General features: G+C 40.7%; 1 protein-coding gene across 1 annotated transcript in view; it reads right to left on the bottom strand.

Annotated features, from left to right (window-relative positions):
- The window catches only part of ZC3H12C (zinc finger CCCH-type containing 12C), a 45,761-nt gene that overhangs the window by 10,860 nt on the left and 17,140 nt on the right, over positions 1-17,761 (bottom strand). Inside the window, exons 3-4 of the mRNA XM_061988567.1 lie at positions 12,474-13,237; positions 641-780 (exon numbers count right to left, since the gene is read on the bottom strand). Coding sequence (XP_061844551.1) covers positions 641-780; positions 12,474-13,237 — 904 coding nt within the window. The remainder of the gene's footprint in view (positions 1-640; positions 781-12,473; positions 13,238-17,761) is intronic.

Raw genomic sequence — 17,761 nt, 5'->3', positions numbered from 1 at the left:
TGAAAAGGCTTGTGGTAATCACAACAGGCTGCCATATTCTTTCAGAGGCCATAGCTAGTACTCTCAGATGCTTCCTCCTGACTTTAAAAGAGGCCATGTTTAAAAAAAATAAAACCCCATTTAATTTGATCAAGAAATAAATACCTCTACACCATTTTTCTTTTCTAGATGAGCACAATCAAAATCAAAAGCTGTCTCCCTTGTTAACGGTAATGCTGGAAAAGGGAAGCATCCCCTTTCTGCCAGGATAAGTGCCATAACCCTGTACATGGGCAGAGACTGACAGCAGGGGACGGGCAGACACCTCAGCCTAGCAGAATCTGCTCGCCACTAGAAAGGTCCCACAGCACACCACTGCCTTCAAACCTCTCTGTTGTTAGTGCCACATGGTTGGAACAGATTTTAAAAATGGCAACTACATTCTTCGATATAAATGGAAAATTTATCAGGTGAGCAGAGAAGGAGGACTTAGAGAGGGCATTTGCTTTGTCTTTTTCCTTCCCAAAGACCACAATGAAGCCACCGCACCAAAGCTACTTTCTATTCTAGACTTCAATTCGTAAAGATTCGGTCGTTTGAGCAGTAGTACCCATTATATGCAAAGCATCAAACAAAACAGTGTGCCTGGAACAGAGCTTACCTGTGATAAGAGCATCAGGTCTTGACTGTTCTTTTCTCCACGCTGGCACAAACACAGTAACATCCTTGTGGCCTCTTTCCAGAAACCAGTCTACTGCCAACTTGATTCCTCGACAAGAAAATACTTCTTTGTTCCCGTGGCTGAAACACACATTACGATTCCTTATTATATGACTTTGCTTTTCCATGTCTGTAAACAGAGCACAGCAAAACACACGGCCATGCTCTTCACTTGCTCTGTGCTTTATAAAGGCAGGTGGGAGTCGCTCTGAGCCTTGCCAAAACATTGCCATTGCTTCCAAAATTATGTGGAAGAAGGATACTAAACCTGCCAAACATTTTTAGCATCTGTACACAGATCTGACAAGTAAGGGAGTGTTAAATATCCCAACAAAATGTATGAGATATAACAGCAACCACAGAGACTTGATGAGGAAAAGCAGAAGGGCTGAAACACCAACATGGAAGAGTGCCACATGTTCAAGAAATACCAGCAGATGAGTAGTGAGCACCAGCATGCGGGAAAGCAGGGGAAGAGACAGCAGATTCCCTCTGCAGGAGCTCTGTGAGGTCCCATCTGAACAGGGAGAGAGAGAGGAGGTGGTCTCCAAGCCCAAAGAGATAGCAGATACCCTGCAGGACAGACAGGCAAACTGGAGAGACTGTCCAAAATCAACATGAACAAAATGAGAATTTGCTTAGTACTGCACTTCAGGAGAAATTAATTGGGTATTAAAAAAGCTGTGGAGAGTCAGTTGAGCAGAAACAGATCAGACACAAGCGAAACAAAGATGTGTGTCTGTTATGCAACAACTGTCTGAGGTAGGGCAAGAGACGCAATTATGTCATCTTCTAAAGGCAGATGAGTCCTCAGCCAACTACATCCAGTTTCGGGCATGACATATTACAAAAGACACAGATGAGCTGGAAAGAATCCAAAAGTAAATGAAATGAGACCTATGGGGAAAGACTGAAGGAAGTGCATTTAGTTAATTTTGAGGAAAAAGGCAGCCTGTGGAGACACGAAATGATCTTCAATACACAGGAGGTAATAAAAATAGAGGACAGTGATCAACCACGAAGTGTCCATGGAGGAGTTCTGGTGACATAAGGCCACAGGGTGGCCTCCATGGAAAAAGGCCAGTGGCTGCCCCATGTCAGGCATGCCCAGCTTTAGCAGGCTCCACAATGGAAGGGAAAGAGGGAACACTAGAGGAAGATAAAGTGCTCCATGAGGAGTTTGTGAGAGACTTGCAGCCTTGGGAGAACAAGCAATGTGCCAAGAATGAAGGAGCAGCAGGAAAAAACTACTATATGTTGATCCCAACTCCCTGCATTGCCTCTCTGAAGAGTGTCAGTGTCACCTGCAGCCACGACAAAATGCAGGAGACGCGTCTGGAATGAGGTTGTGATGAGGAAGCAAGGAGGATAGTGTTTGGAGTGAAGAGAGCCTGGGAAAAGGAGAGATAGTTTTCCCTCTCACTATTTTAATTTTTGACTTTTTTGCATCAGCAATTAAATATTTCTGTTAACTGGCTATAAATTAAGGCAAATTCCCCAAGCTGAGTGTTTGCAATGCAACTGTACTTGTTGAGTGATTTCTCTGACATTATTTTGACCCCTGAGCTTTCCTGCTCCTGGTTACTTCTGTTTTCTCCCCTGATCAGCTGGTGGGGGGAGCAGTGGGTGACCCACTATAGTCCCACTGGGGAAGCACAGAAAAGTTCTTACCTAACACAAGCAAGAGTTATTGAATGTAATAGAAAAATATTTTCTAACTGATCAATGGGACAGTCTGCCCATGGATTTCGGGATCTTCTCAATGGGCACTTTGCAGAACAAGTCAGACAGCTCCTCTGGGGCCTGTCTGCGTTCTCCAAGCTCAGGAGGGGATGAGCAACTTTTGTGAAGTCTCTCCCTACCCCACAGCTCTTTGTAGCAGAATAAATACAGGGGCATGGCAGCAAGTCAATACCTTTCGCTTGGCTGGCCGCTTGTGCACAGTAGATATGCTACAATCTACTTTCCAGAAAGGTAAAAGACAAATCTTTCAGAGTGGAGTGATTTATGAAGGGAACGATATGATGATGGATAGCCACAGCAATCCTATTGGTTCCTCCTACTTGCATGTCTTGAGGTAAATAAAAACATCAGAAAATTATTTTTAAACTCTTTTTTTTTTCTTTTTTAGTAGAACCACTTAAAAATACCTACTATTTCAGCTTTCTAAAACATGGCACTACTGCACACTTCCTGATACTCTAATGGAGCCTGAGTAATTGTGCAATGGATGACATGCCACAGTAAAAGCGAGAATAACTCTGAAACAACATTCAGATTTCCAGAAGCCTGTGACGGAGTTGGTGTTGATGTGCAGCTGTGTCTAGGTGCTGAGAGAGAATGAGTCACAGGTAACACCTCTCACAAGGCATCATCCTCAGCAGTGGCTGTGTTGAAGGTCAAAGCCTCCAAACAAAAGGGAAAAAAAACCCCCAAAAAAACAAAAAGAAAAAACCCCACTACCATTATGTGGACTGAAGTGATGAACTGTACTACCTCCTCATCTAATGTTCTGTATGATAGTATCACGTAGCACACTATTGCATTGCAATAACACTGTAATAACAAAACACACAGCAATATCTTTTTTTTTTCTAGCCACCGTTCTATACTATACAATTATTCTTGTGCTTGTTTGGCTGAAAGAGTGGTAGCTTTGTGTATTTCATAACTTCCCAGGGTTGGGAAACCAAACCATACACAAATATGTCACATTTAAAACATACATGCACAGAAAAAATGGCCAACAGTATTTGCAGGCACAGCAAGTCTAATCACATCTCCCTGTGACAACATAAAACCAGGACACTTGGTGCACATTCAGTACCCTGTGGGCAGCCATAAGGCCTCCTTTGCAAAGCCTGATACACGAAGCTACTGTTCATGCTATCAGCAGGTCACGTGCAACCATAAACATATTGCAATCCATTGTAAAACAATTGGGAAGGGCTTGCTCCAGCTACTAAATCCCAGTGAATATTATTACTCTAAACAATCTCCATGGTTTCAAATGGATAAAAATCACTTTTCACTCCTGCCAGCGAACAAGTGTTTTGTCAGACTATATTTTAGTAACAGTATGTTTCTTCCCTACGTCTGAGAAATCATTTCTGGAACAAAATCCTGGCCTCTGAAAAAAAAAAAAAGGATGCTCTTGCCTACTGCCTTCCACTAGCCTGGAACTCAAGCCACATTTTTAAAGGCAGAGAGAGGACTAGGCAGTTCATCTCTTTAGTCTTCTCTTGTCTAATATAGATTATTTCATCCAGAACATAAATTTTAAATACATTTAAAACTCTACACACCAGAAACGGGAAATGCATTAGAATGCATGCTAGCTCTTCTGCACTGCAGAGTGTGGATTTATAGCTCTTACAAATCTTCACTTCTTTTTCCTGCTCTTTTTCAGACACATGCCTAAGCTGGTATCTGAGTGGATACAAATTTCAAGAAATTTAAATGATTAGTGAGAAAGTCTGTGAAAAGATGTGCAATTAAAATTTGTTCTTTTCTTCTGTTTTGTTGTCATGCAGATTTGATGCTCTCCTTTTTGAGATCTTTGTGCCTCATCAGCTTTATGATACATCATATGGTGAAAAGGCTTGAAATCATGTAGCTTCTTCTGACTTTCTTCCTTCTGATTAGTTGCACAAAAAAAGAAAAAAAGTTTGTAATCCTTTGTCAAGAAACTTTCTTTTAAAAATCTCTTCCCAGTCACTAAAAGCATGTGAAAGCTCAGGGCGGCAAGGATGACAGCCATAGCCCTGAGTGAGGCATTGCTTTGCTTCAGCTTGCTGACTATGGTTAACCTACCACCCTTAGTTGAAAGAGGGTAAAGTATATTCTTTAAGAAGTGTCTATTTCTCTTTCATACCAAGTAGAAATGATTCTTTCTATTGTCACTTTTAAATTTGGCTTGTTGATAGCTGTACGGGCTTTTTAAATGACAAAAAAAACCCCAGTATAACACTTCCTGAGCAAAAATCAATCAAGTATTTTCTAGGCTTAGGAAAGTTAGAAGAATGTGGTTAAAACACTTGATGAGAACATACTAAGTTTCTCTGTTACCCCTAAACTAGATTTTCAAGTGACTGTTTTGGAAAGAGTTGTGGTATGCCCTCCTAAAACACTGACTACTTACAGAAGCAGCAAGGCTTCTGGAATGCTCTAACACAATATTCAAGGCAACAGGGAGCTCTCAGAGACGTTAAAGCTAAAGTCTACAACAATGTCTGTTGCAATACACGTACAGACTTTTACACAACTGAAACTTGGACATATCAAGATACTTACCAAGTAAAAGCAGATTGATTAAAAGCAGGGAGAATAACACTAAAATACAGATCTGCCTGGCAGATTTGCAGAGTTACCAAATAATTTTCTTCTATCATGTCACAGAAGAAAAACAGTGTTCCGTCCATAGCACAGAAAGATAAGAATTTCCACCCTGTATCACATTAGTGACTCATTAGTCTGGCAGCTAGGTTTTCTCATTAGCTTCATCCCTATTATTTTTTTTTTAAGCTTTAAAAATGTCTTCATCACAGCAATAATTTGCCCCAAAGCATTTCTCATTAACCCAGGCTTTCTGTAAGTCCTGCATTTCTTCCTTATATATTTCAGTGCCAACATGAAGTGAACGAAACAGTTCCCAAGTGGTTGTTTTTCATTAGTCTATGATAAAGTACTCCAATGCTTTGAAGCCTCTGAAGGAAAAATAGCTGTCTCAAAACATCTTCTGTCTGTAGGGTGTCCATGGCTAGGGCACTCTATGAGTAGGCGCAGTCAGCCACACACAAGCATGAGTCACACACTCAGCACTCTGAGGTCAAAACAGGCAAAGAGAAGTTATACTCAAAGCTGCCAGTGACAAGCTCCTATCTGCATGATCGTTACGTGTTTGAAAAATATTTTTATCTATTCCTTAAAGGGACTTCTCACAATGACCTAATAAAATAGGCAGCCAGTGACACCAAAAGGTGAACATCTGAATCAAGGTACCAAGATATAATTGTGTCTCTCAAGCTTAGCAACACCGAGTCTGAGAAGAGGCTACACAGCTAAATTGTTAGTGTGTTAAAACAGATATGCAATTACATTACCACATGAAAACTACAGATGGCATAGTTAAGACAGTCAAGCCATTCTTTGGCTGACAAGATTTGCAGTTGTGAGAAACCTTCTATGTAGTCAGGGCATTAGCCAACCTTTGACTACAGCCAAAAGCCTCATGGTAAACACATGGGGACAAGACTCAGTTGCCTAAACATGAGATGCCTGATGCTGCTTAGGAACGTTGTGGTATCTCACACTTTCTCCAGCTGAATGCCAGTCCTGAATGGCACTGGCATCTGTTTGTATGTTTTTGATGCCACCAAGCACCTAGGGCATCCACAGCTGGTAGGATGGCTGGGTATGAAAGCTTTAAGAACATCATAAAATATCTGTCTTAAGTGAGAGCACATTTAACAAAAAAACCCCACCACCAAACCCAAACAAAACAAACCACCCCAAATCAGCTGCTTCCTCTCACAAAAATACATATGCAATGGTTACTTGCACTGTGTTTTTCCCTTTTGCATTGAAGTACCATCAAGCACCATTTAAATATACAGGCCAAGGCTTTCCAAAAGTGGAAACTGAAGCACATCATCTCTATGGATTAAGAATCCTAAGAGTTAAGTTTTCAGAAGAATCCAATTGCTCAAAACAAGTTTAATTTATTTGAATCTGCAAGCCTACATGGCACATGATCAAAATACTTCAGCTTTTTTGCCTATATAATCCTGGAAGTTTGTTGTATTCATATTGTGTTCTCTGTAAGTACAGGAGAATTATTTTTTGCCTATGTTTTCAACAAAGTTCATTTATGTAAAATTTGAAACTCATTATTTTCGCTGTTAGTAAAGAAAGTCAGAAGGGACTTGGGGTAGCCAGGAAAAACTAACAAGTATGAAACTGAAGCAAATGAATAAACCAAATAATATTCTCCCACTGCCTTTGTAACTAACAACTCTATTCCTTATTCCTTACTTCTCAGTGGCAAAAGCCTGACTTTGATTGCAGCAAAGAGACATATCATAGCAGTAACCAATTTTAGGCAATTTTCAGCATCCCAACCTTAATCCTTGAAAATGGCAAGCAAAGGAAAAGGGCTGTGTGAACATGCTGCAGCGTATTTCTCTCTTCAGAAGAAACAACCTCTCCCTCAACCTCAGTAGTCTCTCTTCAGAAGAAACATCCTCTCTCTCAACCTCAGTAGTAAAGGGAAGTCTTAAATGAAGGGGCAAAAGAGAACCTCAAAACCTTGCCTCTGCTGCCTCTTGCCTTCATGCCAGACTACGAAGGCTCAGCTGAGGAAGTAAGGGATGCACAAAGAGCATGTCCAAGAATATAGTGGAGTACAGAGAGATATAGGGGTGAATAGCTGACAATATGCTGTTGCTAGATCGGCAGAGATCACCTTCTTTTGCCTACCTTGGTTATGTAAAGGGAAAATTTAATGTAGCTTAAACCTCATCACACAGGGATATGGAACGACTCTTGACTGAAATCTGTTACCTGTGTAGTATCTATGCTGAGCAGTTTACATTAAAAAAAGGTCCTGAGTGCATTGTTATGTCAATGAAAAATTGCCTTTGCATGACAACATCATCATCTACCTTATGAAGCAGGGTTAGAGCTATACAGTTCTCTGGAAAAGTAACATAGGTCACTACTCATGTATGGAACAACTGAATCCTGGGTCCTATCTCTTTGTCAAGCCTCACTCTGCTGGGTGAAGTATCTATCAGGAGCTCCACAGCTGCTCTAGAGGATTATCTAATTTGCTGTTCAGCTCTGATTTTAAGTTTACACACACACACATAAATCGGTTTCATCTGTAAGAGGGCTCTAACAAAAGACTTTGTTTGTGTTCAGCTTAAATGTGTAGTCATCTTTCCTTTTCTGGGAAAAGATTAGGTCAACATCATGAAAGCTAGAATAATGAAAGCTAAAATAATGAAAGTATAAGACCAGATTTTAAGTATCCCATAGAAACTAAATGGCAATTCTTCAAGTCAGCCTGCAAAAGCCACCTTTCTGCACTTCAGTTGAAAGAGGGATTTTGCTTCGCTTTTAAAACTTTAACCAATTCATAATCTTTAGTCAAAATTGAAACTTTAAACTTTAAATACACAAGATGCATCTGGTCAACTGTGTCCAGTTTAAGGCATAAGGGACAAGCAATGCCATCTCAAAGTATAAGAAAAGCTTTCCAAGCATTACCAAAAGGCAGAAAAATTAAGAGGGTTGGGTTTTTTTAACTCCAGTTTGCTAAAACAGCTTGTGTGGAACAGGAGTAATCACCAGACTACATCAGCACACAGGCTGGCTCTGGCTGGCAAGATGAAGTTGTTCTGGGCCAAGCTTTGTTCTGTGCTGCCCTCAAGGAACTTGCAAATCCATTCGTCATCAGTTGACATGCATATGAACACCCAGTCACATTAGACACATCTGTCTTCCTTTCTGTCAGACCTAGCTGTTCTCCCAACCACAAAAACATCAGCTTTCATTTACAGGTATAATGGAAAGATAATACTTTCTGATTTTTTTGTCTCCTCTGAATTAGGAAGCTGAATCAACTCACTTTGAAGCTGTGCAGTCACTAGATGCAGGTAGGAAAGGATCCTTGGTGGTGAGATGGAGATGAGGCTGAAAGTAAGTCTTTCTGTGTCACTCAGATGTTTTGTGAAACTGCATCTGTAACTAGTCATGGAATGGAGAGACAAGGTAGCATACAGTGTTTGGTCCTTCCAGAAGAAGATAGCTGTCTCATCCTACTTGTATTGTTGGACATCACTCACCTCAACCTTCTCTACAAAACCTCCCTCTCCATCAAATACATCCTTTAAAGGAAAATTAGCAGTTCTTATCTAGAATAATTCTAATAGTAAATTACATCATCAAATAAGCTTACTACAATAAGGGAGTAAGAATCAGTCTGCAACTTCTGAGAGAACATATGAGAGCTCCCAAGAATCTCTCTTAGAATCATAGAATCACTCATTAGATTGGAAAAGACTTTTAAGATCATCGAGTCCAACCACTAACCTAACACTGCCAAGGCCATCACTAAACCTCAGCACCCTCAGCACCTCAGTCTTGTGTAGGGCACAGGCTCACTTCCCTTTAGCAGCTCCAAAGGGAACTCACTGGTCACAGCTTGGAAACACAAAGAGGAAAGGAGAGAAGAGACTGTGCCAGTTTTAGAGGTTATACTTGTAACAGGACATTTAGCTAGAAGAATTTCAACAGGATTATTTTAAGTGCAGGAGACTATCTTCCCCCCTGCTTTGAACATTGTTTTTTCACACATGAAAGCTGAAATCTTTCAAGTACTAAAAATTGGCTGCACAGCTGGTGTCAACAACAGAAACCAATCTTTTACAAAAAAGGGATTGGCTTTCATAATCAAGGACTGATTTCTAGGAAAACTGGAATCTGAAAAAGCAGATCAAAAGCTGATGTGTCTCTGGAACATCTGCCATACGAGGAGAGGCCAAGAGCTGGGACTAGAGAAGTGATGGCTCTGAGGAATCTTATCTGTGTGTATAAATACCCAATGGAAGGGAATAAAGAGGATAAACTGACTTCTCACCAGTGTCCAATAACAGGACAAGTGGCAATGGGCCTAAACTGGAAGAGAAGAAATGTTGTTTAAACATAAAACATTAAAACCTTTTTACAGTGAGGGCATTCAAACATCAGCCCTGAGAATGTGTGTCGAGTCTCCTTCCTTGGAGACATCTGAAACCCAACTTAACACGGCCTTGAATTGTCCTTGCTCTGTGCAGGTGACTGGACTAAAAGATTCCAGAGGTCTCTTCCAAATTGAATGATTCTGTGATTAAATTTGGTAGAAAACAAGTAAAGACCTGTTAACGTGATTCTTGGACAGTAAGATTGTTATATTAATAGATCTAATGTGTTTCAAGGCTCTGTAGCATGCATAGCATGCGTTCGGCTCATTTTATGTAGGTGGTCAAGAAAGTAAATTGAGCATAGGAAGGCAGCCCCTAAATATTTACACTAATAGCTGAATAAATATTAAGTAAAAGTGATCTGGAGCTACTTCTGGAATGTGTTCAGCGCAGCTTGTGGGAGAAGTTGAAACTAAGTCTACTCTTTGAGTTTGAGCTGTGCTAACTAGCTAACACACAATTTTTGGGATTTATGTGAAATACAATCCAAACCCATTTTAGAAGTCTCTGGATAACTTCTTGGTTCAGTACCAGAACAGTGTTTGTTGAAATGAACTTAATTCCTTTATAGCTCCAATGGAACAAAAAGATTAGGAATGACACATCATTCACAGGAATAGTCCATCCTTGCTTCATGAGCTAACACATCTACTTAAATGAGCAAAACCTATCATATTGGTGTAAATAAGATAACTATTTAAATTTCATTTTTAAAAGCCTCATTTAAAGGTAATTGACTTGACTAGGAGCGAAAAAAAACCTGGGCCCTGAGCCCAGAAACATCTTGCATGAACTTTTGGTACTAAGCTAATGAAAATCACATCAGGTTGCCAGAAGACTAAAACTGACTTTCTAAACCATGGTGTTAGTAATCAGATAATCCTCATGAGTTACTCAATTGGTTACTAATCAATTTGTCATTTAATTATTTATACAGTTGCAAGCCCCTGATCTCTCATCATGTCTCTCTGCCATTTCCTTCTCCCTCTAACCATCGATGAACTGTCACCTTGCCACAGATAAGCTTCTTGCTACGTACCTACATTACCAGGGCCAGGATGGGTGAATGCTATAGGTAGATGTATGGGCATGTAAGTGAAAGTCTAAATGGCAACAAAACCTAATTCCAAATCTGACAACCAGGACCAGTAATTCATGGAGAACAGACGAGGTGCCTGAGGACTGGAGGAGAGCAAATGTCACTCCAGTCTTCAAAAAGGGTAAGAAGGAGGAGCCGGGGAACTACAGACCAGTCAGCCTCACCTCCATCCCTGGAAAGGTGATGGAATGACTTATCCTGGGTACTGTCTCCAGGCATTTAAAGGACAAGAGGCTCATTAGGAGCAGTCAACATGGCTTTACCAAGGGGAAGTTGGATCTGACCAACCTGATAGCCTTTTATGAAGATGTAAGCAGGTGGACAGATGGTGGTAGTGCACTGGATGTGGTTTATCTGGATTTCAGTAAAGCATCTGACACTGTCTCCCACAGCGTCCTCACAGCAAAACTGAGAAGGTGTGGGCTGGATGGTCAGGTAGTGAGGGGAATTGTTAACTGGTTGAAGGGAAGAAGGCAGAGAGTTGTGGTCAATGGGGCAGGGTCTCGCTGGAGGCCTGTATCTAGTAGAGTCCGTCAGAGGTCGGTGCTGGGACGGGTGCTGTTCAAGCTAATTATTAATGACCTTGATGAGGGAACAGAGGGCACTGTCAGCAAGTTTGCTGATGATACTAAACTAGGGGGAGTGGCTGAGACACCAGAAGGCTGTGCTGCCATTCAATGAGACCTGGACAGGCTGGAGGGTTGGGCAGGGAGAAATCTAATGAAACTCAACAAGGGCAAGTGTAGAGTCTTGCATCTGGGAAAGAAGAACCCCACGTACCAGTATAGGTTGGGGAATGAACTGTTAGAGTATGGTGTAGGGGAAAGGGACCTGGGGGTCTTGGTGGACAGCAGGGTGAGCATGAGTCAGCAATGTGCCCTCGTGGCCAAGAAGGCCAATGGCATCCTGGGGTGTATTAGGAGTGTGGTGATTAGGCTGAGAGAGGTTCTCCTGCCCTTCTACTTTGGCCTTGTGAGACCACATCTGGAATACTGTGTTCTCTGAGCCCCTCAGTTCAAGAAGGACAGGGAGCTGCTGGAGAGAGTTCAGCACAAGGCCACAAAGACAATGAAGGGTGTAGAGCCACCTCCCTTAGGATGAAAGGATGAGGGAGTTGGGGCTCTTTAGTTTGAAGGAGACTGAGGAGTGATCTCATTAATGTTTACAAATATATAAAGGGTGAGTGTCAGGAGGACGGAGCCAGGCTGTTCTCAGTGATGGCCAATGATAGGACAAGGGGCAATGGGTATAAGCTGGAACATAAGAGGTTCCAAAGAAATGCAAGGAAGAATTTCTTCACTGTAAGGGTGAGAGAGCATTGGAACAGGCTGCCCAGATGGATTGTGGAGTCTCCTTCTCTGGGGACATTCAAAACTCACCTGGACGAGTTCGTGTGTGTCCTACTCTAGGTGGCCTGCTCTGGCAGGGGGGTTGGACTAGATGATCTTTTGAGGACCCTTCCAGCCCTTGAGATTCTATGACCAATTTTACAGACAGACCAGTTATCACAGAATAATCTACCAAGGAAAAGTATCCCTTGAGCCACTTAATTCCAAATCAGTATTTTATGATCTTAAGGAACCTTACATTTGCTTTAGCCTCCTGTATGTAACTGGATACTGCCATTTCTCATAGCAATAGTGCCTACCTAAAATTAAGTAAGTACTAGACTGGTAGTGGGAAAGAGAGACCTGATAGCTGCCTACGAAGGGAGACTGCCATGAACCTAAGCGACATCCTTTGCCAAACCACTGAACTCTTACAGACCTCTAGCCGGATTACAAGCTTGACACACTGTGTGGTCAATGAAGGTGCTCACAAGAGAACCTGCGTACAGTTTGAGTTAATTATACCAAACATCAGTGCTTTAATGGGACGAGGTCATTCTGTTTCCATTTAAATACAAAAGCAAAAGCTTCATAGTCACATACCTCATTGCAACATTGCTGCCATCAATAACTATTGGTCTCAGGTTGTCACCATCCTCCGTCACATCCTCCTGCAGCGGAGACTCGGACCTCTGAGACTCTATGGAAGACGCTTCCCGCATTACACTAGTGTTAGTATTAGTTGTCTGATCAGTCTCAGTTTTATTCCCAAGTTTGACAAGTTCTCCCAAAATATCATTTATTAAAGCATCAGTACCAAGTTTATTTAGTACAAGTTGAACCTGCTCCTCAGAGTAACCCAACTTAAGTGCAAACTCCAGTTTGGTTTGATATTCTTTCACCACATCAGGGGGCTTTTTGACTTCCTTAGATACTATCTGAGCCTCTTCTATCCTAAAGTCTTGCAAGATTTCATTTCTTTTTAGTATATGAGGCTCTAAGCAAGGAGATCGGCACAGCTGTCGGTGAGTCTTAGGCAATAACAGTGATTTGGATGCAGAATTGTTCAGTCTCTCAGAATCATTATCAGAATTAGTGCTTTCTTCAGAGTCACAGCTGGAGCTTCCAGAAGTCTCTTCAGATACCTCCTTGTCTACATCTTCTTTCCTAGAATTAACCTTATCCATCGTTGGCTTCTCCGCCATTGACCAGGGTACAATTGCATTTATTTGTGTGCCAGTGCTCCCCACGTAAAGGTGGCCTAAGTCATGCCCCAGATGATCCTTTAAGCCCATGAAGCTGCTGCATGTACTTGACTCCACTTTGCTCTTTTTCTTGTATTCCTGAATATAAAGTGTTCCGTATTCCTAAAGAAAGAACAAAAAGGTTGCAACTGGTTACACATATGAGCTGTTTTGCATTTCCCTGCTGCCTCCTCAGAGCTGCATTCATTCTCTCCCAGCAGAGAAGTAATAATTTCTGTTTTAAACATGAAAAACCTTTTTGGGGAAAAAAACTTTTCCTAAGGAACATTCATTACTAAGCAGATAAACAACTAATCATCTGTTTTATCAAGGTAACAAATGTTTTTACCTAAACATTTCTAGAAATGGCTTTACAAAAGAATAGGAAACCAAACACTGGGAGTTTACAGAGACAGAAGTCTTGTCTTAATTTAAGTAACCAAGCTACTGCTTCAAGATTATGACAATATTGGAACAGGGGGAAAAAACCAGCTATAAAATACCTCTAGAAAAGCTTTTTAAACTACATACCTTAAACTCTCTGTTGAATAGAGATAAATTACCATAGTACTAGATTATAGATTAGATGATCTTCAAGGTCCCTTTCCATCCAAACTGTTCTATGATCTGCCGTTTTAGGCAAACATATGGTGACATAACACAAAAACCAAATTAGTGACTGAAAACTATGGTTAAATGAAAACTTATTGTTCCTAAAAACACTATAAATTCGACTGAATGCACCCAAAGTATTTCTGAATTCCCTTGTAAAGTGATAATTAAGTCAAGAAAGAATAATTGCTCTCAACAGAGTACCGCATTACTAACACATACAGCATTTAGAGACACAGATTGATCTAATGGCCAATAAAGCCAATGGAAGTCTTTGCACTGATTGCCACAGATCATTTGTGAAGCCAACAAGGCAACAAAATTAAAAGCTGATTTCAACTCTTGGACTAGACCTCTTGTCAAATCAAAACTATGCATAGACAGAAGTCATGTAAGAAGAACAGAAGAAAAGTTGCAGTTTTCTAGATTACGTATGCCTACCACATTAGTTTTTCTGGAGAAGTTTTGCGTAATGGTAGTTATACAGAAGTTAGCTACCCATTTTATCACAAGGATTACTTCCACAATCTGCATTTAAAGGCAGATTGCTACCTCTTTCCTTTATTTTGTTCTTCTCAATAGGAACCTTTGCTAACTGCTAGCTTTCTTTCAAGAAAGAAAGTAAAAGACAAATTACGTCTCATAGATAAAACACCTCCAGGGATGGTGACTCCACCACCTCCCTGGGCAGCCTGTTCCAATGCCTGACAAACCTTTCAGTAAAGAAATTTCTCCTCATATCCAGCCTGAACCTCCCCTGGCACAACTTGAGGCTGTTTCCTCTTGTTCTATTGCTTGTTACTAGGGGATCGACCCCCACTTCGCTACAACTTCCTTTCAGGCAGTTGTTGACAGTGAGAAGGTCTCCCCTTGAGCCTTCTTTTCTCCAGGCTAAACAACCCCAGATTCCTCAACCGTTCCTCAAAGAAGATGTGCTCCAAATCCTTTACTGGATTGGTAGTCCACTTCTTTATCTTCTCCAGCACCTCAGTGTCCTTCTTGAGGAGAGTGGCCCAAAACTGGACACAGTATTTCAGGTGCAGCCTCACCAAAGCTGAGCACAGGGGAATGATCACTTGCCTCCTCCTGCTGACAACACTGTTCCTGATACAGGCCAAGATGCCACTGTATTGGCCACCTGCGCAGACTGCTGCCTCATGTTCGGCCACCTGTCAATCAACATTCCCAAGTCTTCCAGCTGAAATGTTTCTATGATTCTATGACCAATTGTACTGCATGACTACTACGAAAAAGAAGAACTTACATAAGGGAGGACTATGAAACAAAGAATTCTTTCACACTTCCACCTTGCAAGGTAGCATATAAAAGCAAGATATAGCGGAAAGGACTTTGGTTGAACTTGAACATACATTACAGAAAAAAAAAATATTAAGGATATACTGAGAAAACTCCCATTATATCAAACAGAATCTCTTGATCTATACTAATACAAATCACAGGTAAGCCTCTTGAGAAGCCAAAATCTCTGTCAGCAAATATATCAACTCTCCCATCCCCTTATAGATTAGCATTTCAGAATGACTCAGTATTTTTAGAATGGGGTGTACTGTCCTCTTCTTGGCGTAAAGACCTGAGAGTGCACACAAAAGAAACTCATCCAGGCTTAAGTCTAGAGAGAATCAAGAAAAAAAAATCCCAGTCCCTGGTCCAGTAAAAGCAGACTCTATAGGCACTCACTGCAGTGAAACTTTGTGGTTACAGAGCACAAAAACTTACTTTTGCCTAAGCATTTCTAGTTCAAATAATTAAATAAACAGATTCTCAGCATTTTCATCTCCAATACCTTAATCTAGGCAAGACAGATAGGAAAGAAAACACTCAATAGTTTTATTTAGATCTGATCTTGTTAGAAGGCAGCATGGCTGTAATTGTCAGGCAGCATATCAATGAACATCACTTTGTCTTAACTCAAAGCTTTACGATTTTAAGCAACACCCCAGATTAAACCCAACGAGAATTTAGGAAATGAACATTTCACACAATGATTTACTAACTAATGTAATGCACTCGATAGCACAGTGCTAGTAACAAATCACAACACTATCCCAATAAAGGGATACAGTTAAAAAACCAACACTGTGGCCTTCAAAGAACTGACACACACACACACACACACACACAAAATTAAAAAAAATCTCAAACAAGAAACCCCTATTGGAAGTGAGGCTGCTTAGCAACCAGCCTTTAGTTGCTAGGATGCGCTCCTTTAACATACCATCATGAATACTAGCACAGTGAAAGAATAATTTGGTATGAACAAAAGCCTATGAAAGAGAGCGGGACTTAAGTGCGTCTGGTTTCCCCTCGGAGAACAATGCAGCTGCCAAACCAATCTGGAAGCCCCGACATCATTGTTCCACCAACCCCACAATCTGCTCTGACTCGAGGAAGTCTAGTTAATGGGGGGAACACTTTTAAGCTGGACTGAAAAGTTGAGCTGGCTCATGTACTGCCACTGCAGAATACGGGGAGATAATGGGTCACTGACTAAATCCGTGTACTGTGAAATGTCATTTTAGTATTGAACTAAAAGTAGAGGGAGAGGGCTTTTTTGGAAGGGGGGGAAGAGGAGGTTGCATATTAACAGCACGGAATAAACAAAGCTTGAAGTGCATAGATTAGAAAGAGGGGGTTTTTTGTGTCTGTGTGTTAGTTAAAATAATACTTAAGTCATTCTTCAATGCTTCTTCCTTGAAGTTTAAGTGCTTTACAGCAACTACAATTGTAACACCCTCCAGCGGGATTCAAAGAAGTCACTAGCATATGAATGTGTCTGAAGATCAGGCATTATATGAAACATACTTTAGATGATTTGCACAACAACTATGTATGAAAAATGACCTAAGCTGAGCTTTGTCCATTGTTGGGAATGTATAATCAGTCTTGCATCTATGTGCTTTAAGACTCCGGTCAGTCTCCATCTTGCTCCAACATTTAACTGTTTCTTTTGCACAGAACTCTGATGTTTTTTAGAAACTAATTAAATGACCTCTAAAGGTCCCTTCCAAACCTTACCATTCCACCATTCTATGAACACAGTAACAAGAGCAGCAGCATTAAAATCTGCCACAGATAGCATGCCAATACTGTACTACTAGTGCTTTAAAAGGGTATTTAAAATAACATTGACATTGTAAGCCCAAAGGTAAAGATCCCTGAAATAGTTTTGCATAAGCAGCACACTATTCCTGGCATTTGGCCTAAAATCTGCATGCAAATAAAAAATTTTCAGACAGATTTTTACAATATCTGTAAGTTTGTAGACCCTATATGTGGTTAGCAGCATCTCTCAGAAATGCTAGATTTCAGAGGCCCCAACATGATGTCCTTTATGAGATTCATTGATTAGAACCATGAAAATCAGATGTCACTGTTGAACACTGCTGGAATTGATTGTTTTGTCTTGATTTGGTTAGTGAAGAGCAACATGCCAGCCAGTGTGTGTGAATTCATTTGTACTCCAAATAAACACTAGTGTATGTGATAACAAAGCTCAGGAAAGCCAGAAAGGTCACATTTATCCAAGGAGTAACATCAAATAAGAAGAACTCCTTGCACTCTTTATTTTATAAGGAACTCTCATTGTGCACATATTGTTTTAAAGTATGCTTGCTGACACAATGCAACATAGTTGAGAGAAATATCTGCTATGAATTCTGACTCAACTGAGAGGCAACCAATCAAACAAAACCCAGCCAATAAAATCATGTCAGGAAAGCCTTCAATTTTTGGTTATGCTCACCACAGCTGAGTAACAGAACTTGTATTTATCAAAAAGTTCTTAAAACAGATAACATCATCCTTAGGACAAGTTTTAAACTACAGTCTAAGATGACAGTCTCTCGCACTAGGTCCACTGTTAAAGGCCTAAAACACTGTATTAGTGAGTCAAAGACATTATCAAATACAAATGTAATACTCCAGATGAGCACTGTGCTGCTACACTGTAGAAGTGTAATCTTTTCTCATTTCTTAGAAGCCAACATGATTTTCCACTAACCATTAACAATAATC

Source organism: Colius striatus, chromosome 1, assembly GCF_028858725.1.
Source record: "Colius striatus isolate bColStr4 chromosome 1, bColStr4.1.hap1, whole genome shotgun sequence".
Lineage (NCBI taxonomy): Eukaryota > Metazoa > Chordata > Aves > Coliiformes > Coliidae > Colius > Colius striatus.
Note: the sequence above shows the minus strand (reverse complement) of the source record. Positions and strands in the feature narration are given on the sequence as shown.